Below are 27,428 nucleotides of genomic sequence, written 5' to 3' on the forward strand. Positions count from 1 at the left end.
ATGGCAATATGATTTGTGTCTGCTGGTAGATGAATAAATCTTTTACATTTAAGGCTGTGTGCTTTGCAGAATCACTCTTGCAATGTCTTCAGTGAGTTTCGAAGCCGTGTAAACATGTTTGATATTTGCACTCCCCCTCACTCTGCTTCCTCTCCTCCCCAGATAGAAGAGTTGGAGCAGAAGTACGGAGGCCATCTCATAGCAAGGCGGGCTGCTCGCCGCATTCAAACAGCGTTTCGTCAGTACCAGCTAAGCAAGAACTTCCAAAAGATCCGTAATTCACTGTCGGAGAGTAAGTTACCTCGACGGATCTCCCTGCGTCATCCCAGCCCTTCAGGAAGAACCAGGAATGCAGCCCAGAGACACAGTTACACCCTTCATCCGGGAGGAGGACAGATACCTTTGCGCTCTAAAACTCCACCTCCACCCCCTTGTCGCTCCACCTCTCTGCCCCCTTCACCTGCCTCGGCCCCAGTAGCCACTTCATCACCTGCGCCGGGTGCAGCTCCAGCTCCAACTCCTGGACCAACACTGACACAGCTGGAGGACTGCTTCTCTGAACAAGTAAGTGTAGAAGCGTATTAGTACAAGCCAAAAGTCAGCCGAACATGGCAACCCTCTCTGTCATTTATTTAGGTATCAGGATATGACACAGAAACAAAGACGGTATACTCAGCTGGCTAAGCAGGACCAATGCATGGCATGTGCAGCATGTGCTGAGACTAATGTGGCTTGATAAAGCAGTTTCATCTGAATTAAGAGCTCCTGGTTTTTTCATCTCCAGCTTCACTCATTGGCCCAGTCGATTGATGAGGCCCTGCGTGGATGGAGCTTGTCAGAGGGAGGAGAGGGGAAGGGGCTACTGATGGACCCCGGGGCCCTCCGTGCAGCTGCTGAGAGCGCTTGTCTGCCCCGCAGTGCCAGTTCACTGCTCATGGCCTTCAGGGATGTGACGGTTCACATTGACAGCAATAGCTCCTACACCATTTCCTCTGCTACCACCACAACCACCACCTCTTTGGGCAACACCGGGGGAACAGAGTCAGGTAGCAGGAAGACCTCTGTGAGTGGGATGGCTGGAGGAGAGTCAGCAGAGGGTGTGGAGCCAGAGTTTCCTGCACCCCCTCCCAGTGAGGAGCTGGAAATGGTGGATCCAGGATCCAGAAGGGGCTCGGCAGTGCCAGTTCCTGGAGTCTGCGGAATAGAGGGGGAGAGTGTCTCTGACAGACTGGGATCCACCTCCACTTCTACCTCTACATCCACCTCCATCTCCACATCAACCCAGTCTAACCAGCAGCCAGCCCAGATTTACACCCAGTACCAGCAATACCACTACACTCATCCTCAGCAGATCCCAGGAGGGCCAAGTCCTGAGGCCCTGCAAGCTCTGGTTGTCTCCCTCCCTCGAGACCGCTGCCAGGATCCAGCTACCTGCCGTTCTCCGACCCTGTCCACAGACACACACCGGAAACGCCTGTACCGCATAGGACTCAACCTCTTCAATGTGTGAGTGAGCACCAACACAACCACATGCAGAGCTACAAAATCTGTAGCCTCTGGCTCTGGGTTCAAAGTACACTTATCACTGTTTATACTCCAACAAATCTCCTACAGCCCTGCAAACTCCTCTAAGCAGCTGCTCATTAGTGTTGGTGATCGTTGGGAGGAGCCGTCTGTTCTGTGCCATCTTGTTATGTTGAGATGTCCATGAAAAAAAAGGGGTAGGGAGGCGGAAGACAAAGAGGGGATGAGAGAGAGGCAGATAGAAAAGAAGGGAAATGCATTTGAAGAGGAGAGGCAGTCAAGGAGGTCATGAACAATGTGGAAGCCTCTTGGTATAAATAGAGTCCATGGTTGGCCTGCACTTGTTATTAGTTAATACAAATTAAAGTTAATTAACTCGTATGCGTCAGTGAAAGCGGGTCTGATCCAGAGGTCCAGAGCTAACAGCTTTTTCGCATGAATGCACACTTCCTGTTCTTACTTCTCTGCCTGCTATCCCTCCTCACTCACACACACACACACACACACACACACACACACACACACACACACACACACACACACACAGACATGAAGCACACTTTCTCTTAAATGCGGCGTTAAGCTTTTTTTTTTTTAACACTCCTGCCCACACATCTCTCTGCTTTAATGTACAAAAATATCAAAAACATTCTGCTAACTCTAATACTATCTGATTGTTCTGCTGTTGGCTACTGTGGACAGGAACCCAGAGAGAGGGATCCACTTCCTGATCACACGTGGTTTTGTCCCAGACACGGCCATTGGAGTGGCTCACTTTCTGCTGCAGAGGAAGGGCCTGAGCAGACAGATGATTGGAGAGTTCTTGGGAAACAGCAAGCTACAGTTCAACAGAGATGTTCTTGAGTGAGTCCTCATTATGCTGACTTCACACACACACACACACACACACACACACACACACACACACACACACACACACACACACACACACACACACACACACTTATAAATAGGGTCCTTCTACAAATCCGATTTGGATCTCTTTTATCTATTTAGAGTTAACAAAATCATCTAAATACAAGGTCCACCTAATAGTGTTTTCATTCTGAGGTTTCAACTGAATCTCACTGTTTTCATCAGTTGTTATGAAAAAATCCTTTGAATAGTGTTGATCCTCGGCCAGCATGGCCATTAGGTAGGAGATATATTAAGGTAAAAAAAAATCCCTTTATAAATTACGTTTATTAATAAATCCAAGGGCAAATTCTTATGAGAAAGAGACTTATCATGCTTTATTACTACTTCACTTAAGGACTCCTTGGATCCGACAGAAACGTTTCAGCTGAAGTTCATTTAGAAGCTAATTGTTTACTGTAAAATTTGAGCTGCATCACTCCTCAGTCAATGCTAGATGTTCAAACTTTCCACTATTTACAGCAACTCTGCCACATCTTGTCTATATTTGCTATAAAGTCAAAGGTGATTGACACAGTTTGCAAATTTTCAATCAAATGAAAATGCTTGAAATTGTCAAGAAACAATGGCCGGTTTCAACTTTCAAAGGGGCACACCAGCTTTAGTTGAATAAGGTTGTTTGTCATCCTCCCAAGAGCCAGACAAGAAGATAGACACCCGTCTCTCCTCTGTGGGTGCAGTAAAGAGCTGAGACCCACAGAGACAGGCTGACCGCTAGTTAGCTTAGCATGATGAATGGTAGAGGGTGGTAAGTGTTAGCATACCTCCATCAAAAGTCATCAAATACACTTTTTGTAATTTGGTCTTTGCTGGTATTAATAGAACTAAGGATGTGGATGACATTTGCAATTGAATAGTAATTAAAGTGATAAGAAATTTTAGAAGACATAATAGTTGGAACTACTGTCCTACCTGGATGCATGATTTAATATAGCAACTCAAAACTTTGGCCAATAAAACAAAACATTTGTTAATGACTAGCAGAGTACCTAGTACTTCGAATCATGACCAACATTTTCAGAGAGGATGAGGAGAATTATATTTGGGCAAACCAAGACTCTGAACCTGATCTGTTTGATGACTTTTGACAGAGGAATGCTAAGCTGCTCATCCACTGCCATTCATAGCACTATGCTAATTAGCAGTCAGCTGGCACTGGGCATGCATAGAGGAGAGAAGGGTATCCATCTTCTTGTCTGGCTCTGAGGAGGATTACATAAATGGGAATTTTCCAAAAAAGCCACTGTGTTCCTTTAAGGCAACAGAAAATCATGAAAAATTTGAGTGAGATTTTTTTCCAATTTTGAACTCCCTGGATGTTTCATGCATTATTCCATGACCTTGCTCACATTCATGACCACGAGCATCCATCCTCTGTTGACGGAGATCCAGGATGGAAATGCTTTTTGCTGAGGTTGTTGCAGAGACTGTAGAAATAGGTCACTGCACGGATCACATACGTGCACGCACACACACACACGCGCACACACACACACACACACAAACGCACGTGCAGCCACACACACCTCACATCCTCTCACATAGTTTACACATAAACATACACAATCTTGTGTACCTCCATCCTGTCCTCAGCCTTTCATGTACCCCTCTCTTGCCCCTGCATTCTTCCCATTTCATTATCTCACCCACTCATCCATCTTTCCTCCCCTCTTATCTCCCACTGTTGTCAGTTCCTTTCTTGTCCATTGATGTTTTCGCAAAGTGTGTGTGTGTGTGTGTGTGTGTGTGTGTGTGTGTGTGTGTGTGTGTGTGTGTGTGTGTGCTAAAACAACAACAACAACAACACATGTCGTCTCTGTGTGCGTCTTCCAGGTCAGTGGTTCTCTAATGGAAGTATGACAGTTAGAGGAAGGTTTGCCATCAGCGCTTGGGTACTCATAGTGTGTTCTTCATGTAGTCACATACTAACTCACTCACCTCTCCACTCTGAAAACACACTGTGAACTAAATCTTTTTGTCTTCCTGTCTGTCTTTTCCTTTCACAGTTGCGTCGTGGATGAGATGGATTTCTCAGGCATGGAACTCGACGAAGCTTTAAGAAAGTTCCAGGCCCATGTTCGTGTCCAGGGAGAAGCACAGAAAGTAGAGAGACTCATCGAAGCCTTTAGGTGAGACTGTCAACTCGCTCATGACTGGCCTTGCTGACTTACAGCGCTCCGGCTTCACTCTTTATTAAAACAATTCCACATAACAAAAGTCTATCACATGACTGAACAGGACTTTTGAGGGCACACTAAACTTTTTAAAATAAAAAAACCCTTTTGCCACTGGCCACCTTTGCAAAGATCACACATTCTGCAATAAATCTGATAGAAAAAAATAAAATAAAAACTTTGATCTCATCTCACAGCCTTGGGGTAGCAGACATATCCAGAGTGGCATACTAATAGGCCGACTTTATAGTCAAAGTATTTAACTGGTTCTGCTAGCTCTCTGCTCTGATGAGACCAAAGCCCTGTGTCATTAACAAATTACTCTGATTGCCTGTAACCTTTGACTAAACTCAGCAGTGTTTGATTGTCAGCTAATCATAGCGGCGATCTGAGCTGCAGGCAATCAGTGTGCATTCCATCAGGGCAAAAATAGATGCTCTATTTCCCAACGTTCTCCTCTGAAGGACCCCTGTATGGCCAACTCTGTAGGGTTTCTTGGTTGTTTGTATGTACTGGGAGGTGTGCGTGTGTGTGCCATCCAAATTAATATTCATATGTGAATGTTTAGTACTCATGAGGTTTTGTCTGTGCTGACTCCCACCCTCCAGTCACTGAAATTTATGAGCATATTTGCTGAAGAAGGCTTCATTTAAATACCAAGAAGACCTTAAGAGACCTAGTGTAGTTTTCACACTCCCTTTGTGGCTTCGAGTGAACTATCTGGCTCGGCCTACTAACTACTTTACCTGCTGTCTAAAAAGGATTTGAGGCAACAACAGAGTAAAGTGACCAAATGAATACACACGTCCTGCAGGCTGTAACTGTCCTTGAAATATTCAAGAATTATCCATTCATTTCCCGTAGGAAAAAAAAAATTGCTTTTGTGACAGTACTTTGTTTCCTGCTTTAATGGTTGCATTGTTGTGTCCATTTAATCTCCTGCTTGGGATGTTTGTACGAGCGGTGTTTGCCCTGAGGATTAGCTACAATGTCACCACCAGCCGGACACGACTCCAGCCACCAGCCCTTTGAACTTAAACAGGATGTCCTTTTCTAGCACGCAACATTTGCTGCTCTAATGTGATATTGGGGATGTGTGAGCATCATTGAAATGTGCAGCATGTCACCGACACGTTTCCTTATCCAAAGACTGTCTTTGTTTGTAGCTGATAACTACAGTCGTGCTTAGAGGATAAGACATGCTTTAATGTGTTTTCAGTATTTTTTATTTTAAACAACAATGGAGCTTAGAGGAATAAAATATATCTCGCTTTTGATGTTCAGGCAATACTTTGTTGACCGCAATGCTAAATATCCTAGGACTTATTCTTTAAAAGGGACTTTATATGCTTATTTTCAACTGCAGCATATTTTTATCGAAACAAAGTATGGGAGCCATAGTCTGTGTGAACATGGGGCTTTTTTTCGGGGTCCTGTGGCCGTCGAAGGAAAGATATCAGCTGATATTGTAGTTTCTTGTGAATTGTTGACCCTTGTGCTTTGAATGCTTTGCGCATCTTTTTAATAACCCTATGATTGTTCAGATGCTTGTCGTGCCAATATTGTTTCTGTTTTCAGCTCGAAGCCAACAAAACACAGCCTTAGGATTTGTGACTTATTGTCATCTGTAAGTCTCTCAGTTTTGTTAGTTTTAAAAGCAAATAAAGACTAATTTATTCTCGGTGTTTGTTTTGCCTTTAAAACCTTACCTTTTATTTCTGTTGATAGATAGATAGATAGATAGATAGATAGACAGATAGATAGATAGACAGATAGATAGATAGATAGATAGATGGATAGATAGATAGATAGATAGATAGATAGATAGATAGACAGGAAGGAAGAGAAAAGGAGCTGTCATAACACTTCCACTTTGATTTGAGAGCCAATCAGAAGACCCGCCGCCGTCACAAGTTAATCACATCACGGTCAATCACACATGCTGAGCTGCTGGTTGCAGATTACAAATGCACCAGCAATCGCAGACCATGCTCTCCTTGGCTGGAGCCTGTGAGTGTAAGTCAGAAATGAGCGGGCTTCATCAGGGTAGCCAGACACCCAACGCCACGTATGTTATGTAATAGTTGTTATGTCATCTGTTTGAAGCGTGTTGTGCTCTTGTCGTGAGTAGTTCTTTTATACGAAGTGGGTTTTGTGCCAGCTGGCATGCAACTTGCATACGCAGATATGAAGATCTGAGATCAGCGAGCTGGTGTTTGAATAGACTGGTGATGACATAAGATGGAAATCCACACTTGAAAGTGTGAATGAAGCACGTGCGCGCGCACACACACACACACACACACACACACACACACACACACACACACACCTTTATTTACTAACCCATCCATTAGTGCATAAACATCCAGGCACGTCCACTCATACAGTAGATCTTACATTAAGCCTTTCATGAATTTGCTGCAGATTTACATTGAGTTTGCAAATGAGGAGGCTTGTTTCTATCTATCCCCCCCCCCCCCCCCCCGAACAAAGGCGTTGCCTCTGAACTGAGTTCTTCAGTGGGGTCCAGGAGATGTCTTCAGGTCTCAGATGTGGCCTCTTGCTTGCATATGTTCTGACAAGTACACAGTCCTCTGGAGCACAGCAGCCCTCCCCATGTATGCATCCCGCCTGGCTGCTGAGATAAAAGCCTCCCACCACTGAAATGGCCCACTGTGTAAGTGTAAGTGACAGTAGGGAAGATAGGGAGGGAGCCGTGGGGAAGGGGAAGTGAGAGTATGTGCAGCCTGTGGGCAGCGATGGAGCAGACACCATCTCTGGGTTCCAGAGCAGACTGGGTAGCGTTACCTCACCCAGGGCTGAACCATTTTGCACTGTCAAATATGTCCTGTCAGTCTCATTAGAGGCAGAGTGACTTCTCTCGACAGTCTGTCTTCGTTTGAGTCAGTTTTAGATAAAAAAAAACAGTTCAGTTTGTATAGTGAGAAATATTTGCCTTGAAACTAGTCAGATTGCCTCCAGCTCGACAGGAATAACCTTCTCATGTTGCCTTCAGATCCTTTTGAGCTTCTTTTAATGACGCGCTCCCTGATTTTGTTATTGTGCGCACCCACAAACCCCGAGAATTCCTCCCAGCTCATGGTTGATATTTTAAAACACAGAACAGAGAGGAAACTCTAAGATTTAGGGGGTACGATGGAGCACGTACTCATTTGTGTGAGCCTCAAGTGTTGCCTCGAATCTACGGAGATGGGGTGGACAACATATTAAAAGCATTTTTCAGTGTAATTCCACGTATTGCAACAGCATCTCAAATTGAGTTTGCAAAATTACCATAAAGTTAAATCAACACTGGTAGTTTGAGCTTGATGATTTCCCTCTAAAGCTGCAGTAAAATCAGACGCTTCCCTAAATCTTGTGCTCTGCTTCATAATATATTCAGCTGTGGATTTGTTTTTGTGCTGAAAAGTTGATGCAGGCTCCTTCACCAACAGTGATAAACAATCGTAGTGGGACAGGATGATTGTGGCGAGGGTGTTTTGACAACACAATGAAGGTCATGTGTAGTACAACTGCTAGAAAAACAGCACAAACCTTTCTTGAAGCTTTATTTAATCAGAAACCTTGGAACTGCTTTTATGGTTTTTTCTTTCTGTATTGTATTCCACCAGGTAAAACATCTCGGCTTACACATGTTCTCATATCCATATTTTCTAAAGGAACTAAAAGGAAAGATCTTTGGGGGTGTAGTGGTTCTGATGCTGGCTGTGCCTTGCCAACAGCATCTGTTACTTCTGTAAAAGTGTAATAAAGGCTAAATATCCTGAGACGAGACAGTAAAATGAAATGTGCCACTATTTGTCCTCCACAGCCAGAGGTACTGCATGTGTAATCCTGATGTGGTGCAGCAGTTTCACAACCCAGACACCATCTTCATCCTGGCCTTCGCTGTGGTCCTCCTCAACACTGACATGTACTCGCCCAACATCAAACCCCAGCGCAAAATGGGCCTCGATGATTTCATACGCAACCTTAGAGGTTAGTGTGTGCATGTTTAAGATTCACAGAAACATTCCGTGTTTGTGTGTGTGTGCCTGTATGTGTGCGTGCGTGTGTTAGAAAGTGTAAACCCTTCCTCTAGATAGAGCTGGTGTAATCAGTTGCAGATGTATTTCAACATTTATGGCAAGTGGTTATTTATAGAAACCACACACGCATATGCACGTACACACACATCACAAAGCTTTTCCTGCAGTTCACGAGAAGATCCAACAGAGAGATGTGACAAAGAGAATGAGAGGATGGACAAAAAGGAGAGAAGAGGGGAGGGACGTTTTACAACTGGCGCTCTTATCTTTTTTGAGTGACGTCCTCTTCAACTGAACTAAATTACTCAAAGAGGCCTCGCTCGCCTGCCTCTCCATCAAAAAAACATCAGCATCGAGGAAGGAAATTCCCGTTATCCTTGAGTCAAGGCCCGGGAGATGATGCCCATTAAATGGAGGCTCCCTTAGAATCAGATTTAATGATATGAGTGTTCTGGAAGCATCTCATCACCTGCGCGCCGACTCTCAACAGGATCTCCATCTGCATTCCCTGCAGAGAAGTGGGCTTTCTGTTTGTCTCTTCAGTTAAAGGGAAAATCCACACTAAAATAACTTTTAATTAGTGACTCAGAAGTTTTTCCCGTCGGCAGAACAGCAGTGACAATTTTGTCTGTGAGCTGCTCTGAGGTGATAATGAAACTGTCACGACACAGTGACAGTGCATGTACTGGGATGAAAGCACAGTTTCTGTTTCACAGCTGCAAAGCTTACAATAAAGCCACTTTGTTTAACATTTCAGACAAAAATGACACGTTGTTATTATAACAACACCTGAAAGATGATTCATTATCATCCTAACGATCAGAACTAATGAGCAACGAGCGCTTTAATGGTGTAGCATTGAAACAGGACTTCTGGGTTCTTCTAAATCACATAACAGTCACATTTTGCATGAGAGAGCAAACAAAAAGCACATATCGCATTGCAAATATCCCTTTCTGTGTCCACCAGGTGGCACTAGAGATCACACTTATATTTCTATACATAACTTAAAGACAACACAGTGAAATTACATGATGATGTTTTTTTGTTTGTTTTTTTTACATCAGTCGTACTTCCTGGAACCATTTAATGACTCTATGGTGATGACAGCTTCAGGCCAGGACGCTCATCAGTTTGGTAAAGATCTGACCATGCGGGGTCCCGTTAGGACAGTTTCTCATTCTATGGTGAAATATCAGAAATGGCCGCCTCACCATGGTAATTCAATTTAATGAAAATTCACAGTGTTCACAGTAAACCGTCACTGAGTGCTTAAGGTGTTTCTTGTTTCTGTTTAGTTGGGGAATGGATCAACCCGCTAGGACGGATACCTCAAACTGTAAAAAACAACAAAAACATGTTGGCACCAGATGTCATGACTAATCTGCCCCATAATTTAATGGATTCTTCCTTGGCTCATAATTGACTTCTGCATCATGATTAATGAAAATCAGCACCACACATTGTGTGTAATCCTGCTGACAGACAGAGCGACAAAAGCCTATGAAGACATTTACTATGACCTGCTTGGCAGAGCTAAAAGTTTTGGAACTGCTTTGCATGTTGGATATCGGGCACGTTAGGTCTGATCCGGGACATTTTTAGGATTATCGGGTCAGTCATGATACTTATGTGGGCCACGTGCTGCACAAGGTGGAGCTGTGGCTGAGTTTATCCAGCTCACCCTCCCAGCTGAGTCCACATCATCATTCAAAACCACACTTGTTGGTGAACTGAAGATATGGGGGCACATTTGGGCCAAAACTTTATTGGTGTCTGGGTGGCACAACAGGAGAAGGGAGAGAGAAGTTCATTGGGTTGCAAGTGGTCCCCAGTGCTTCAGCGCCATGTAAGGCCCCCTGCACCCGTTGCATAAGGGCTGACTAAATCTAGCTGCTTCTCTGAGCGCGACAGTTATGTTTCTACATTGTATGGACTCTTGCTCTGTCAGGTGTGGACGATGGAGCTGACATACCCCGAGAGATGGTGGCAGGCATTTATGAGAGGATCCAACAGAGAGAGCTGCGCTCCAATGAGGACCACGTCACCTACGTGAGCCGCGTGGAACAGTCCATCCTGGGCCTGAAAACTGTGAGCTTTATATTTATGTGCAAGTCTGTCCCAGTTTGACAGAGCTGTCTGGACTTGTTTTCTGCTTTCTCTTGTGTCATCTATTATTTTGCTGCAGTGTGTCCTCGGCGCTATCTTTCATCTCTTTAACCTTGCCTCTGCAGATCCTCGCTGTACCCCACAGACGTCTGGTGTGCTGCTGTCGTCTGTTTGAGGTGCCGGATGCCAACAAGCCTCATAAACAGAAACTGTCGCAGCTCCAGAGAGAGGTCTTCCTCTTCAATGACCTACTGTTGGTGAGAATGCATGGAATGCGCTCCTGAAACCACATATTGTCAGTGACTCATCACTATGTGTGCAACTTATGAGAGTTTTACCATCTTTGTGCTTTGCGTGTCTCTAGATCCTGAAGCTGTGTCCCAAAAAGAAAAGCTCAGCGTCTTATACCTTCTGTAAAGCCATGGGTCTTCTGGGAATGCAGTTTCACCTCTTCAGCAATGAATGTAAGATGCAGATGTATTCTGCAGCAAATTGTTCTGCGTCCAACTCCACTCTGGCGCTGGAAAAATACTGAAATAGCAGTTGAAGACTAAATTGTCCTCTGGCAAGTCAGAATCGGGATGCTGAGGGCTCACAAAAGAGTAAAATCAATCCACCGTTGCCAAAGTACAGTTACTATCTCCCAGGACATCTGACACAGAATTCAGTGTTTTTAGACAATTCACATATTACTGCTATACATCACTGTATCCATCCAATACTGCTGTGCTAAATCTAGTCTAATCTATATAATGTTCATATTCATGTTATTTCTATGTCCATCTATCCGTCCCATTCCCATTAACGCAATATTTCTGGGAGTTTCTTCAAATTTGGCACAAACGTCCACTGGGACTTCGGGATGAACTGAAAAGATTTCTGTGGTCAAAGGTCAAGGTCAAGATCAGTGTTATCTCCTACGAATATGATATCTCAGGAACAGCTCAAGGTGTTAACTATCGTATAAATGTCCATTGGGACTCGAAGATGAACTGAAAAGATTTTGGTGGTCAGAGGTCAAGGTCGATGTGAAAGGCATACCATGGCGATGCAGTATTTGTAGCTCCACTAGGTGGCCTCTTAATTTCTTTCGCAATTGCCAGCCATTGAACCAGTGGAGGGTCATTTCTCCTTGATCAAACATGACAGTTGATGATGTTTTTCTTCAACATCGTATTGTATTATCAACTCTTTATGTACTGTAGTCTTTTTTTCCAACACGATTACTTTTCTACGTGGGTAATCGATGCCATCCACTTGATGTGGTGAAGAAGTTTGGCCAACAGAAATACTTTTGACCATTAAACTCAAAGTTGTTGTTTTTTTTGCAGTATGAATAGAAACAGAAGTTGGACCTCTGACTTCTTTCTTTTCAGAATCCAAGTGGTATTGAATGCTCCTTCTCTGTGTTTCTCCTCAGATTACGCCCATGGCATCACCATGCTGAGCCCCTTTACCTCGGAAAAGAAACAGTTGGTGAGTTTCTGCTCACCAAGCGGGGAGGAGCTCAGGAAGTTTGCGGAGGAGCTCAGAGAGGCTATTGCAGAGGTCAACGAAATGGAACAAATACATATCCAGTGTAAGAAATCGCACACACATACACACACATTGAAATGTAACACATTCACAGTGTAAATGACTGCTTAAAATTTCTCATTTTTCTGTTCCAGGGGAACTGGAGAGGCAGCAAGGCATCCAGCCACACGGCATACACACCAATGGTGGGCAAGTGGACACACACACAGGACACGGCTCTCCTTCAGGTCCTGGTTTGCCATCACACGGTTTATATTATTCATGACAGCGAAAACATCACACATGGAATCTAGAAAATAGAATGTTTGGAAATGTGGGAAAACACACATATCTTCTAAGTCAAACACAAAGAGTGACGCTTAGCAAAATCTTTATGCCACATACGAAGCTACTGCTAGCAGGCGCTTTGCTTTGTTTTTAAGGCAAAATGAAACTAATGGACAACTCTGTCTAAAGGTGACAGAATCTTCCTCTTAGCACTTGAAACATGGTCACTAATGTCCTTTGGCATAGATTTGGGTATTGGATAATGTTTTGGCCCTCATGGTTTCTAGATTCCCTCAAAATGTACCCTTGAGCCAACTTTAGCCCATCATTTTCTTCCAGATATGGGCCATATCTTTACTTGGCCTTTTTCCATGCCAAAGGACATTGAGTATCAGGACACTAATTAAGACATTAATATATTTTATGGGCTGCAGGGTGCAGATACTTCCTGGACTCTTAGAAAGCTGTAGAGGTCAGACTGGGCCACGTTAAACTGGCCTGCCAGCTGCAGCTTCTGCACCAACACGAGACTCTCATCAGTCTTCAAAGTCTAATTTCCAAAATGTTAAAGTATTCCTCGAATGGTGTATCAAGAAGGACAGTGCTGTTTTCTCAGATTGTTGAACTTTTCCTCTGTATTTTTTGAGCTGAAGCAGTTGAGTCAGTTGTTAACAATTTACAAATTTCTCCCAACAGGCCAACAGGATGCGTACGATAAAACTGGCAACAACACAGTAGAGGTGAGTCCCAAAACTACTCTTTTCTTGCTCAGGTAAGTGCCTGTGTTTTTGGCTCGATGAGTGTGGTTTTGTGTGTGTGTGCGCGCGCGCGTGTGTGCGTGGTTAGACAGGGACTATAGCTCATCCTCAAAAGAAAGTCTGCTTTAAGCTTTGCTTTAAAAAGTGCTCTGCCCAAGGCACATCTCCACTTTGCAGCCAAGGATACAAAGGCCGCTGAGAGGAGGGTGCTGTAGTGGCGCTACAAACAGTCTTTTTCTGTGCCTCATGAGTGGATCAGCAGCCACTCTACTCGCTATAAAACATCCATTCTTTCATCAGCTGCTGCTTGCCAGCCTTACTGTATAAGCCTTTGCAAGCCACCATAAGCCTGCCCGGCTCCTAGAATACATCTACAAAGCCAGATAAGCTCAATACTGTCTATCAACTGTGTGTCTGGGAAAAAAAAAACAGCCATTCCTTCAACTAGTAATAGTTATTTTCTCTTTCCTTACTCTGTATTCATGTGCCCAGTTCTCTTTTTCCAACCTCTCAGCCAGTCCTTTAGAGTTGTAAAGACTTGTGTTAGGGAGGCACCACGCCCTCGGTGTCACCTCTCCTCTCCTGACACTCCCTTTATCTTTCAGCACACATGAAATCCACAACATTCCCACCATTATCTCCAACCAGACACGTTTACCCTGCAATCTGTCTCTTTTTCTGAGCTGGAAGAAATGTGACAGAATGTGTTGATGTCAATCATGTCAAAACATGATTGAAAGAGAGAGTGTGTATTTTGCATGCGCTCGCTCTGCATTCTACCTACCTGCATGCCTGCATGCCCATGTGCGTAACACACCAGAGGGCTGCGTAGAGGCTGCGTTCAGGCTGGTAACTCCTCATGCGTTCTCTGACTGTTCCTAAACTAGGTGTCAATTCACAACAGGCTGCAGACCTATCAACTGAGCCAACCCAGCATTGAGTCAACGCCTCTGGCCCTGACTGCCCCGCCCGCCCTGCTTAGCCCCGTCCAGCCTGGGGAGCTCCGCCCAGAAACACTTATCCAATGCCAGCAAATCGTTAAGGTGATTGTTGTGGACCAGAGCGGCCGTGGGCGGATGGAGGCCTTCCTTAGCCAAGGCCCGGCCACCCATCAGCTCATCCAGTCAGCCATGTCGACACCTGTGCACATCAGAGAGGGAGACGGCCCTCAGCCCCCCCTGCCGCCTCCCCCTCCACCTTATAACCACCCCCACCAGTTCTGCCCCCCTGACTCACCCATGCCCCTCCACCACACCATGCCTCTCACCCGCAGGCGCAACTCTAGCGGCTCCCGCAGCATTGTCTGAATCACGGACTATTCTGTGGTACCCTGGGGGCTGGACATGACCCTCACACCCCTGAACACACGCACACCTGCTGGAGCAGAAGTTTAAATGCTAAAACAAAAGAATAGCAAAGAATCAAAGGGGTAATATTCTGTTTGAGTTGAAAGAAGGGACAAAGGAAATTAACGAGAATCTCTTCACAGTTGTAAGTGGTGGTGTTTTGAACATGGAGCGATGCCGTTTCTAAAAGGCAACTTTTTTGCTTTTGTCTCCGACGGTACAAGTCACCTGGTAGCTGATGGTGTTTCTGTCAATATTTCACACCCTTTAAGAGATCTTGTGACTTTGCATTTGTTCAGATGTGGTTTTGTCAGTAAAAAAAGAAACAACAAAAAACGAAACTCAGTGGCCCTGAAAGACGACTGGAATCCTATAAATGTGAAGGACTTTTTTTTGTTGTTGTTGTTAATTTAGCTTTCTTTCAGGATGTTCTCAACTCGTTGTTGGAAACCACGTGACTCACTCACAGGAATCATTTCAGCACAGTTAATCTGGCTTCTCCACAATGGAATCACCTCTTTCTCATCTTGGCATAATGTGAAGAAACAGTGCTACATGCTTATTAGGGGAACCGTCTCTGTCCTGCCATGAACAGAATAAACTAGTAAGGACGCTGCTGCTCACTAACCAAACACCACATCCTGATCATATTTTTTATGGCTCATCTGCTGTTCTTGTGTGTTTCGCTTTAACTCGTGTGAGCAGATATCTTCAAAACTGTCCTGATTCGGCAATGTTTCGCTGTCACAGAGCTCGAGAGAGGATCTACTGCACTGTAACATTGTGCTTGTGTGCTTTGTGTGCAGTTTGCTTACAGGCGAGTGGAGGTGAATAGAGCCGGTAGCTCAAGTAGAACCCTTTCTCCTCCAGCACAGTTACTCCTAATGGGTTATCTACTTTGAATAGTGTTGTTACCTCTGAATTTAGGCAATAGATCTCTAGAAATTGCTCCACACGGGGGGGGGGGTTCCTTTCAGAAAACATCCTCTCACATCTTTTCCTTGCACACAGAAAATATTAGGCAGAGATGCATTCCTGTACTGAATGTTAAACCAGGGGGGAAACTGAAGATGTCCATGAAATAAGTATTGATTTCTTCACTGTCATGTATTTGGTGGTTCAAGCTTGAGCCAGTTTGTACAGCAAATGAGACGCACTGAACACGTCTTGTACCTTTTGCACCACAGAATATATTGGATATATTGTAAATAGACAATATAGATTTATTCAAAAAAAAAAAAGAAAAAAAGAAGTGGTTGGTTCGCCCAGTGTGTGTGCGTCTATGTCTGAATTTGTACAGAGAAGATCTAGTTTAAAGAGAAAAACAAGGATATAGTTATTATTCACATTTAATATCAGGGGGTGTGCGACATCTTACTGCGATGAGAGACAGGAAACAGGCAGCTTTTATAGAGTATACTCCAGTTACCATAGTAACATGGATATTATTACCATTACCATGTCATATTATTACAGGATTATTAAGAGATGGCTGTGGCACCTGTTAGGGTGTGTAAAGGGCTATGCTGTATTGGGGAATATGTGCAGTATACATGCGCGCGCGCGCACACACACACACATATATATATATATATACACACACACACACACACACACACACACACACACACACACACACACACACACACACACACACACACACACACACACAGAAATGTGCACATAGCTGCCAAATCAACAAACCCAGTTTAGGTTCACCTTAGGAAATGCTTGATTTCTCAAGTCTGGCAACCCTGCTTTGTTTACTGTAAACTTTGACTGACTTGTACGATACAGCATGATATCTATTTTTTGCGTTTTATTTAATTTATTTGAATTTTTTTTACTTTACAGTACATGGGAGGAGTTTGATTAAATCATTACTATCAGGGCATGTTGGGTTGATTGATGTCATATTCCCCCCCTTTTTACCTCCTCCCTCCCTGCTTTCTGCCCGACCCCTTCTCCTTCTTCTCCATGGTTGTCATGGAGATGCACCAATCTGCATCCTCACTGTGGAGCACTGTCATTAATCTTTGCACCCTCACGAGATTTCTAAAAGGAGATTTCTTAAAGAGCAACATGTTTACTAATGGAATATTTCTAATTTTTTCTGTTTGAAGAGAATGAAAGAATAAAGTAGTTTTTACTCTCAACCTTTGGACTGTTTTTGCTGCTGTGACGTTGATATCCATCTTCTCTAATGAATGAATCTGCACAGGGTGTGCAAGGAGGAAGGAGGAATGAAGGAGCTTATAGAAAATCAGTCGGTGTTGGTTCTGGGGTATCCTCTCAGCTCATCTGAACTCATTCATTAGAGGGTGAGGTCAGTCCCAAAGCAATATTGTGGTCTAGCAGCACTTGAGGAATGTACTTGTGGAAAGTGTTGTGTGCACATGAGTGTGTTTCCCATATGATTTTGAGACCCTCTGAACAAGACCCACAAGACGGTAATTTGTATTTTCATATTGCAATGTCACCAAGGCGACTTTTGATATGAGAGAGGCCCCGAAGGATATCATTCAAGTATCAAGGCGAGAAAAAAATGCAAGTTGCTTTTATTTGTGCAAATCACTCTTGAGAAGGGATAAACAAAACTCTTCAACGCAGGCAGGATTACAAAGTGATAGAAAAAAAAACGCAATTTTGGCTGAATAAATTATCTTACAAAGGTTTGAATATAATACAGTAATTACAAAACACAGTAGAATCAACTTGTGCAAAGTACCTGTAAGTGTACAGATGTGACAGAGCTGCTATTTGATCCTTGCTGTCTCTGAAATACTCGCAACGTCTTCCAATGCTCCGAGGAAACAAGCAGACGATGAAGGGAGGAATGTTCTGAGAAATGGATGAAGTGGAGGAACTGACACACCATTCAGTTCAGACTCCGCGGTTCACCTCCTCTTTCTCCTCCTCCTTTCTTTGACGCTGGCTCATGTCCAGGGGTCTGCAGACAGCTCGGGTCCCTGCAACCAAAATCTACTCGCGTGTCCCTCACTCCTTCTTTACATAGTTGTCTCTTCCCATTCCAGTTCAACGTCACCTGAAGACCAGTGCGAACGTGTGCAGTGACCATTATGCTGTCGCTTTGAGTGTATGCATTTTGAGTGTGCGGATGTGTGTGTGTTTATTATTGTTATTTTTGTTGTTGTTTACCTTCCATGGCATCCAGGGAGTCCATCTTCTCCAGAGCAGAGTAGCTTACAAACCAGATGGACTGACTGTTGCCTTTGTTGTTAAGCAGCTCCAACGTACTCTGGTGTAGGAAGATGTACTGAGCCTGACACACACACACACACACACACACACACACACACACACACACACACACACACACACACACACGATATTATCTAAAACACCTTCAATAATATTTTTTTATGAAAAATATAATTTTGAATTATGTTTTTCTGTTTCAGAAAACCAATTAATCAAAGCTAACCTTCTGAATCAATAAAAAGATGACTTACACTCAATCAACATGCAAAAAATCCAATTTTGCATCTAAATGCTGCAGCTGCCACAATCACAGCTAAACAAGGTTTTAAGACTTTTCATTTTTTGGATTCTTTTTTGCAACTCTTCAACATGACTTATTTGGTTGTAATGTAGCAGATAACAGCCATCAAAATGAGCAGTTTACAAAACAATAGCTGGATGTTGCAGTGATTTGGAACAAATGTCCTCTCCCCTTTTGTGTCCCCCAATGAAAAAAAACAATCAGCAGACATTTTGGGTGTTTCCCTCCTGTGACCGCTGCCGTGCTGTTTTATCATTATAATCATACATATATGTCATTATAATTTATATTATTATACATTTAAATAATTTCAAGAGAGAAAATAGCCATTTAGCTTGGGAGTTTGTGTTAAGATGTTCAAAATAATGTCTGTCTGTTTTCATTTTCACACAAGTCGTCAGTCACTGTGCTCAAGTATCTCAGTAATGATGTGTGAATATTTTTCTATGTGATGTGAATGATGAAGACGAGGACACGTTTGTCGTATACGCTTAGACGACTGCTGTCACAAAGACTGGAGCCCTCACAGGTTTGAGGCGGCTGCAGGCGTTGCATGCTCAAAATCTAGACCCCAAAATGAAGAGAACGCCCAGATGTAATCAAACAAGAGGAAAGAGACACAAAGCTTCGAGTCCCCTCAGGCACTGAGCTGCTCACCAGTGGTCTGTAAGTAGTGACAGAGCCGGGTAATTTCAGGATAGGTTCATGCTTTTTCAAGAGGGGGAATCCTCCTCAGCATATACCTTTAATCCACTGCCAGATTATTTCTTTATCAAAATTTTCTAAATATTTCCGCACAGGGATGGGATCACAGCAGGGCATGAAGTAAAACTAGGACAACTACACTGACATTCTTAAATATACTGGAACTACTTAAGAGGAATTTCTTTATGTTACCATTTTATTTGAGCTTTTGTTTATTCTGTTCATTCTCTTGAGGTTGTGATTTATTTAAATAAAATGTGGTATTTTATTTGATGTGTTACTCTTTATTTTGTAGGGAGGTTTGCGTGGCTCAGGGACAGATGGGCCCTCTGTCCCTGGTAGGTTCAACCTTAGAGAGAACAAGCACCTGGTCCTCTAGCCTGGGGGGGAGGGGAGTAAGTGGGTTTAGGACCAGCAACTCCACTCTGTAAAATGTTGTGAAGAGGCCACCAGCATCTTCCGGGTACAGAGAGATATGTTGTTCCAGGTGTACTAACCAGATTCTGCACCATACACATCCTCTCGCTGCGCAGCTCAGCAACCAGACCGTAAACGTCCACAAAGTCGTGATCTCTGACATGCTGAATGAGATGGTCGAGAGCAATGAACACGCCTGTTCTACCCACACCGGCGCTGAGGGAAATAGTGGTAGAACCGTCATCATCCACTGCTCTCTTATGGTTAAACCGTTTCATGACCTGTATAGATGTAGGGATCTCGGTACCTGCAGTGGACCGCTATGGTGGCGTTGTCATGCCTGTGGGCTCGGACTGCTTTGACAAACTTGATGAGAGTGCTGCAGGATTCTGGTACGCCGTGTTCAGGCCATGATGTGTAGTTGAAGTGGCGAACTAAAATGTAGTGACCGTGCTGCAGAGAGGAGTTTGAAGATGAATGAGTAACTACGTGACTTCAATGAATCACATTACATTTGCATATGGACACGAAGACAATAGACCATTGGAACAGAGCAAATATGTAACTGACATGTCCAAACATTTCTGTGTTATTTTGAGGCAGGACAGGTTTTTTTGCCCGAAGGATCTCCAGGTGAAAGGTCATGCATGTCAGATTAAATATGACGCTAAAGGAGACAGCTAACATAGCTTGGAGGCAGCTTGATTCTTAACAGATACGACATTGATATCTTTGGCATTTTAATAAAAGCCAATCTCTAAAATCTCTTATGTTCCTCGAAGTTTGCCTGTGGAACTAAGATGATCTGTCAGGTACATATGTAGCACCCAACATTACCCGTGTATAGTTTTACAGACATTTAATGATGATATAGTGCTGTACTTTGTGCGTGAGGAGTTCTGAGCTTAGTTACCTTTTCTACTTTCAGGGTTCTGACAGTCCAGTCTGGAAGGATTTCCTCAGATACTTTGGAGATCAGGATGTCACTAAACACTGACATCGGCTTGTTGTCCTCTGGCCAGTATTTATGACAGCGGATCTAAAATGTGACACACACACAGACACATTAGAGCTCAGGGACCCCAAAATCCTCCTGGTGACAGAGGTGTCAGTTCTCTCTGGACGTACTCTGCCTTTCTCGTAACACTGCGTGAGCATGGCGATGGTGCGGGTTCCAGTTTCCCAGATCATCCTCCAGAAGTCAGCTACTGTGCCAGGTAGAGGACCCTGGGTGGCAATGAACTCATTGGGACAAAGGTAACCCTTGGGGACAGACAGAGATAGTAAAAAAATCACTTCACTAACATACAGTTGTACCACAGAGACCACTGATGGGAATTTTGTAAATAACCACCAGAAAAAGATGATGGAATTGTCAAGTTCCATTATAACCTTTGTTTTCCAGCCTAACATCCTATGAAAATAAGAAAAAGCTTGGGCCTCAGGCTTCTTTGTAGAACAACTTTTCCATATTGTTTATTAAAAATGCTTTTTTTAAAAAATCAGTAAACAAAAATGACCTTGATGTTGCATCCCCTCTTAAAGAGAGCAGCACGCTCACATTGCCTCAGGTCTATTATAGGTAGAACAATCCATGTTTTGCATCAGGTTTCAATGGGTTGAATGAAAAATTTGCATAATTCACGTTGGGAATACGGTACAGTTTTTCCTGCAATAAATGTTAAGATTCTCCCCAAAAGATTAGATCAAAACCTTACACATAAAGCAGTCTATCTTCCTGATGTAATCAGAGAGAAATATCCAAAATAAAGTCTTCAGAATAAAACTCATTTGTGTTCAAGCACATAACTACTGTCATGAACTGATGATGACTTCAGTGGAAGCGACCCTGCGTTAACCCCGCTGCTTCTTGCAGCTGATAGTTGCTACTCACTGAGACAAAGCTGGCGTTGATGTAGTCAGAGCCTGCAGTGCCCGGTTCTGACAGCAGCTTCACTCGGTTGTTATTATCTGGTCAAAGCGGAGAGTGAGAGAGGAACGTGTGAAACGAGCTCGTGAAATTCATGAGCAGTTTATACCAGACCAGTGACCAGGACACTGTTTTACGACAGCTAATATAGTTTTAGAGTATTATCATATTAAAGTTAAGGAGGGGGATAGTTTATATTTTGACATTAATATTAGATAATGGCTTATTAATATTTAACTTATAATATATTAAAAAAAGCCAGAAATCTAAAACAGCTTTTGCCAACAGGGGTAAATAGTTTGTGTGTCACAGAGATCCAGTGAGACAACTATGTGTTTTAAATTCTCTCTGGACAACAATGAAAGTCAATGATATGACAGAATATCAGGCTACACTGTTTTAAAATGTATCAGTTCAGTTTTGCTCACAAGGTTTAATATTCGGGAATCGGTTCTTGGATTTGTTCCAGGGCAGGTCAGCATCTGTGGTGCCCAGATCCTGCAGCAGCTTTGGGAGCTCCTGTGGAAGAAAAGATGCAACACATCAGATGCGATGGGTTAAAGACTGCATTAGGGGGCAGGCTGGGGCACCCTGGGGGTTCCCTGGACAGATTCAAGGGAGGCTCAGTGCTATCATGTGAGTCTGCATGGACCAGTTTGATGTATTTGTACTGTGCAGTTATGCAAAACAGGCTAGCTTGGCTAAATAGCTGACGACTGGACCAAAAAAAAGTAATGATGATCCTATTCAGTTATCCAGAAAACTACAAGTAAGGTAGGAAGGGGTGAAGGAGGGCACAAGGTAAGCCAGGTCCACCACCTCAAACTTTCAGACATAACAAATGATTGTTTTTTTTCCCCAAAAAAAACACTAACAATGACTAGCATGGATGTCATTACAGGCAACTGTTGTCAGTAGCGATAGAGTTTTCTAACCACGCCCGGAGTGCCACACTTTTGAACCAGGGATTCCATGTCTCTGCGCCCATTGATTCCATTGAGGTCACAGTCATTTAATATTGAGTATTGCTTGCTATATTTGGACACACACACACACACACACACTGGTTTGGTCAGATCTTATGGGAGCTTACAGCAAACTCTTCGTGGAACCTGGCGTTGTCGTTGGCGCACAGATCCTCTACGTGCTGTAAAAAAGACTTCTTGTTGACAGGCCTGATAGAGGAAAGAAAACAGGAATAAAAACACAAGGGCAGATGGTGACTCTTCAACCATATTTCATGCCTGTAAATGTTTTCAATATAACAACACCGAGCAGTACAGATCGCGCTGATCGATGTTGCAGCCACTGTTAGCGTATTCACATTATCTATGCAGAAGGAACTTACTTCAGTGATTTCCGGTAGCTGAGGAGCCTGGACGAAAATAGACAGCAGATATCAAACAAAAATAAGCAAATCAACTTAAACCACAGCTCCCCGTGTAGCATTCCCGCACATGAGAGCTGAGTCACTCCTCATTACTGAGACTATATTGTATTGTCTGTTTAAACAAAGGTGGTTTAACCTTTTCTCAATTTAATCCCACTTTGATTTCACTCTGACAGTCTGACTTTGATGTTTCCTTCCAAAGGAAGACCAGTAAACTTAAATGAAGCACATAGCTCTTCCCCTGTGGTCTTGAGTTTCTTTGCATTACTGATCCCAAGCTATTGATAAAGAAAACCTTTTGTGCCCTCCAAAACCACTAAGCCTTCCAAGCAATTTGAAGATAGCGAATAGGTAAACAAATTAAAAGGGTTTCAAGCAGAGGGGTGTCAGCACGGCTCCACTACAGCTGCAAGTGACGGAGGAAAAGGAGCACAGGAAGCTAATGTAGTCCAACAAAGGTCTAAAGAACAACACAAATAATGAGATAATAATGTGGTGATGGACAACAACATGCACAGCAAAACACACAAAGTCTCAACTTACTGAATGACATATATCTCTTTCCGTCTAAAGAAGAAGGAGGAATACCTGGTGGGAGAAAAGTGAGAGAAAAGCAAAGCCGGGCAGGTTTGGAAGGGTGAGTCAGTGCGTGAAAGTTATTTCAGCCATTTGGTGACAAGCAATAGTGTGTTATTTTATTTCTGTCTGTGTCATGAAGAGGTTCTGGTTGCAACAGATTAGAGAGGCAGAGAGACACACTGTTGTAGAAAAGAGCATTTGAACTTACAAGACCAAAAAAAAAAAAAACAGCCCACAGTTAAAAAGAAGTGTGACAGATAAAATGAGTAAAGAATGTCACATTGGATATTTACTGTCGAGCTCTTACATTACTTTTACACACATTAAGAGCTATCTGCCAGGTGGAGGCACTTTCATTTATTTATTTTTACATTGTCCCTGTTTCTTCAGTTCCTGTTTTACACCTACATGGACCCCTCTATTTTTGGTTTATTATTTCATTTTGTGGTGTGGGTGATGGCATTTTTTTGTCTTCTCGTCTGTTTATATTGGCAAATAAAGATTGAATCATGAATAAGGAGGATATAAAATCCTACTTTGTCCTGTTCATTATCTCATATTAGCCACCAATGACCTCGTTCCACAAAACTAGCAGCAAATATGACTTTCTCACTGAATCGTGGAGTGCAGCTTGCAACACTTGTCTGTATAATTTTGCAAAAAAAAAAAAGAAAAGAAAAAACTCAGACAAAACGCAGACAGCAAGTCTGTAGAGCTCTGAGAGGAAACAATCAAGCCACAATAACGCTGTTTCGCGGTTCTGCTGCTTCTACTTTCCTCACTAACTCTCCAACACTAGATGATTTATCGCTGACAGGAATGGACGTCAAGTAGGAAAGAGATTTTTTTTATATAATTTTGGTCATGTTGGCTTGGATTTAAAATTATGTCCAGAGCAGTGAAATCAAACCGGAAGTAGATCACCTAGTTGCAGCTCACATAACCCTAATTATGACACTTTAATCAAACATTTCGAAGACACTGACCGGTTGAGTTTCTCTTGTTTCAGCTCCAGATCTGCAACAGCGATCAGCTGATCCAGTTTACACTTGGTCTCTATGATCTCGGCCTCTCTGGGAGAGTATGTACCGCCCTCCTTCTTGCGCTGATGGAGCCTAACATTTGATGACAAAAGTGTTGATCAAAAGGAATGAAAAGGGAAATGCAGTACATCAATATCATCTGTATTCACAGGGGAACTTGCAAGGATTTTTTTCAAACAGTATTTGCCATAGCTTTGATTAGCCTGGTGAGACCATCCATATATCATGAGCTCAAATGTTAAATTCTGCAGCTTCATCTGGATCCGCTCTTTACTAGAATCACGATGAGGAAGGAGAAAGACATCAAACAAACCCGATCAGGACTGAGTTCTAAATGCTCCGCTGCCTCCCAATGGAGCTCCTGATTGGTTTCAGTAGTTGATTAGTTTTCTCCGTCTTTGAGGTTTTACAGAAATTAACAATCACAACGGCACACGTCTCTCAAAGTAACAGGCGGTTATGTTAATGTTAGTAGAATAAACATAGCTGTAAGTGCAGTTATTGCCTCAATAAATACTCAATTAAAGCAATCAAACAAGAAAAGATTAAAAACTAGTGGAGTTTCTGCAGAAAACATAAATTTGCTCTTAAAACAAGTTCTCGGTGCAGGATGTGCTGTTGTACGGCTAATAGCTGATTATACATGAACATAATAGCATTCAGCTATTACACTTTGGATCTACTAGATTCGGTATGTGATGGCGTAATGATCTGTCACCAAGCAGTAATCAAACTGAGGACTTCCCTCTCATAGTGGCTCAGCTTTAGAGCTTAGTAAGTAAGATAGGGATGGTGTCTCCAGGCTCAGATGGATGAATCTTACTTGACTGATCCACAGATGATGATGATGAGTAAAAGAGCCAAGAAGAAGGAGAGCAGAACACCCAGAATGATCTGCTCGTCTCTCGTCAACAGTCCATCCACTACAGAGAAAGGGAGTGAAGAAGGAGACAAAACTGACAATACTGCAGAGAAAAAAGAGGGGGATCTAAATCTATATCTATAGATATAGATATCTTTTTGAGTTTCACAAAGTTGAGCATAGATACCTGCAGTTTTGACATGCTCCGAGTACTCAGAATCAGTGTATTGGCCAATGATGTTAGTGGCTCTGAATTTAAACCTGTCAAATATATGAAGCATCAGTTCAGTTTCAGCATCATATTTTTACAGACAAAAAAAACTTATTTTGTTGCTGAGGTGACTCACACATAGACAGTGTTTGGCTTCAGAGGCCCATTACACAAAGTGTCCGTGTTGTTCTCCTCCATGCATGCATCATGTTCTCCGATCACGTATGTCCCTGCTATACTGCGATTGTGTTTCTCCAGGGGTTGGCCATCTCCTGATGCGCTGCGACCTTTTCTGATGTGGGTGTCTGAGCGTGACACCCCGTCCTCCAAACACGGCGGGTTGGGAAACCCGTGATCGGTCAGGTAAGGGGCAGGACGATAAAAAAATGCATTCTTCCAGGTGGTCAGATTGAGCATGTCCTTCACTGTGAGATGACGGGAGTCAAGCAGAAAGAGAAACAAAGGGGCATTGAGTCAAATTTCCACTGACATCGGACCCTACGGGTGTTGCTTCTCTTTGATTTATTGGGTGATATGCAGCGATTCTACTCGAATACAACAAGTGTATGCAACTAAAAGTGATGGGTGTCAATGTTTTTGAAGAGTCATACCCCCAGACTCAGCTACGATGACCTGAATTTTTGTGATTGGTCCATTGTCGTCACTATAGAAACAGGCAGGCATGCGGATGGTGATACTCCTGTGGGTAACCATGGCAACCCCTCTATGGCCTAGCACTGCCTGGGGTCTTTGGGTTGGCTTGGCCGGGGCTGTAACACACGCACGTGTGAACATAGAGGTAAACACACACAGAGAGTGTTGTGTGAAGTAATGATGCATTTATAAAACATGACAAACAGGCGGCTGCTCTGAGAAAAAGCTACAGAAATTCCGCAGCTCTACGACAGACACTGTTGAGTTAAATTTGCTGTGTCAGAACAAGTGACACACTGTTGTGCTGAGTGGTGACTCCGTAGAGTTGCTCTGTCTTCCATCTAGAGGAGACGAAGACTGTAGAGCAGCACACTTGTTACCTTTGATCCCTGTAGTTATCAGGACATGTGGACTCGGTGGACTCCTACCAACACCATTCTTTGCTGAAATCTAAAAACAGAAGAATAGAAGGACCAAAAAAAACACCAAAGAGACAGATAAAACACAAGCTCAAACAGAGGAAATGTCAAAAAGTAAAGCCAGTTTGTGTGTCATGGTGCTTAATCACCTGTATACTGTAACTGTGACCTCCCTTCAGGCCTTCAATGACCCCACTCAGCACGTCATGGTCTCTCTGGGTGATATTCAGGCTCGTGTTCATTACAAGTTGGTCCTTTTCATAGATGTACACAAAGTAGGCAGTGATTTGTCCATTGGGCTCCTCTGGCGGGGTGAAGGTCACCCTCACACGGTTCACTTCGTCTGGAAAAACTGATACCGTCACATTCTTGGGTGGATCTTTAGGCTCTGAGGTCAGAGAGTATATCACAGGATGATATTGATAACGTCTATTTAAAGATGGGCATCAGATGTTGCTCTGCAGTTGTATCGACAAACCTTCCTCCAGTGTCTGAAAGTCAATAGGCCCGATGGCCTTCCCATCTCTGGCAGCATCCTCCGCAGCACCGGTGAATGCAATGACAGTCACAAAGTACCGAGTAAAAGCGGTCAAGTTTGTCACAACGATGGTTGTCATCTCTCCTGGAGCCCGGACCAATGAGTGATTGGCACCAGGACCCTCCACCTGACATCATACAGAAAGATATAATGTTCAAGGGATACAGAATTTCCTCAAATGCACCCAACTTAGACACTGATCAGAGACCATAACTAACAAATGTAAATCAATGAGATGACCTGCACAAGATAGAATGTTGGTCCGGAGATAACAGACGGAGAGTCCCACACAATACGAAGGCTGCTGGAGGTGGAGGTCACTTTGAGGTGACGGGGAGGAGCGTCAGGGTCTGAGGGAGGAATAAAATCTTTAAAGATCTCAACTTCTAACAGTCTGGTTTCTTAAAACGTTGCCATGTTAAGTGTCAACAATGAATAATGGAGCTCTGACTAAC

General features: G+C 43.3%; 2 protein-coding genes across 3 annotated transcripts in view; one reads left to right on the plus strand and one right to left on the minus strand.

Moving 5' to 3' along the window:
- iqsec3b (IQ motif and Sec7 domain ArfGEF 3b) overlaps nucleotides 1–17,353 on the plus strand; it is a 30,074-nt gene extending 12,721 nt beyond the window's left edge. Inside the window, exons 4-15 of one of the 2 annotated variants that reach the window (XM_086208911.1) lie at nucleotides 163–564; nucleotides 785–1,506; nucleotides 2,227–2,388; nucleotides 4,467–4,589; nucleotides 8,470–8,636; nucleotides 10,638–10,777; nucleotides 10,921–11,052; nucleotides 11,160–11,259; nucleotides 12,216–12,374; nucleotides 12,466–12,558; nucleotides 13,295–13,338; nucleotides 14,244–17,353. In XM_086208911.1, the coding sequence (XP_086065037.1) occupies nucleotides 163–564; nucleotides 785–1,506; nucleotides 2,227–2,388; nucleotides 4,467–4,589; nucleotides 8,470–8,636; nucleotides 10,638–10,777; nucleotides 10,921–11,052; nucleotides 11,160–11,259; nucleotides 12,216–12,374; nucleotides 12,466–12,558; nucleotides 13,295–13,338; nucleotides 14,244–14,663 (2,664 nt within the window). In that variant the 3' untranslated portion in view covers nucleotides 14,664–17,353. The remainder of the gene's footprint in view (nucleotides 1–162; nucleotides 565–784; nucleotides 1,507–2,226; nucleotides 2,389–4,466; nucleotides 4,590–8,469; nucleotides 8,637–10,637; nucleotides 10,778–10,920; nucleotides 11,053–11,159; nucleotides 11,260–12,215; nucleotides 12,375–12,465; nucleotides 12,559–13,294; nucleotides 13,339–14,243) is intronic. The other variant, XM_086208912.1, reaches the window with a different exon arrangement.
- ptprq (protein tyrosine phosphatase receptor type Q) overlaps nucleotides 17,251–27,428 on the minus strand; it is a 34,997-nt gene continuing 24,819 nt past the window's right edge. Inside the window, exons 34-53 of the mRNA XM_086208908.1 lie at nucleotides 27,214–27,323; nucleotides 26,914–27,100; nucleotides 26,585–26,823; nucleotides 26,397–26,466; nucleotides 25,974–26,132; nucleotides 25,499–25,787; nucleotides 25,339–25,412; nucleotides 25,113–25,212; nucleotides 24,233–24,361; nucleotides 23,211–23,255; nucleotides 22,626–22,652; nucleotides 22,371–22,452; nucleotides 21,706–21,796; nucleotides 21,242–21,318; nucleotides 20,476–20,610; nucleotides 20,261–20,386; nucleotides 19,655–19,800; nucleotides 19,428–19,563; nucleotides 17,862–17,985; nucleotides 17,251–17,748 (exon numbers count right to left, since the gene is read on the minus strand). Of these exons, the coding sequence (XP_086065034.1) occupies nucleotides 17,711–17,748; nucleotides 17,862–17,985; nucleotides 19,428–19,563; nucleotides 19,655–19,800; nucleotides 20,261–20,386; nucleotides 20,476–20,610; nucleotides 21,242–21,318; nucleotides 21,706–21,796; nucleotides 22,371–22,452; nucleotides 22,626–22,652; nucleotides 23,211–23,255; nucleotides 24,233–24,361; nucleotides 25,113–25,212; nucleotides 25,339–25,412; nucleotides 25,499–25,787; nucleotides 25,974–26,132; nucleotides 26,397–26,466; nucleotides 26,585–26,823; nucleotides 26,914–27,100; nucleotides 27,214–27,323 (2,384 nt within the window). The 3' untranslated portion in view covers nucleotides 17,251–17,710. The remainder of the gene's footprint in view (nucleotides 17,749–17,861; nucleotides 17,986–19,427; nucleotides 19,564–19,654; nucleotides 19,801–20,260; nucleotides 20,387–20,475; nucleotides 20,611–21,241; nucleotides 21,319–21,705; nucleotides 21,797–22,370; nucleotides 22,453–22,625; nucleotides 22,653–23,210; nucleotides 23,256–24,232; nucleotides 24,362–25,112; nucleotides 25,213–25,338; nucleotides 25,413–25,498; nucleotides 25,788–25,973; nucleotides 26,133–26,396; nucleotides 26,467–26,584; nucleotides 26,824–26,913; nucleotides 27,101–27,213; nucleotides 27,324–27,428) is intronic.

Source organism: Aulostomus chinensis, chromosome 7 (assembly GCF_037954235.1).
Source record: "Aulostomus chinensis isolate RoL2024-O1b breed Wild chromosome 7, RoL_Achi_v1.0, whole genome shotgun sequence".
Taxonomy (NCBI): domain Eukaryota; kingdom Metazoa; phylum Chordata; class Actinopteri; order Syngnathiformes; family Aulostomidae; genus Aulostomus; species Aulostomus chinensis.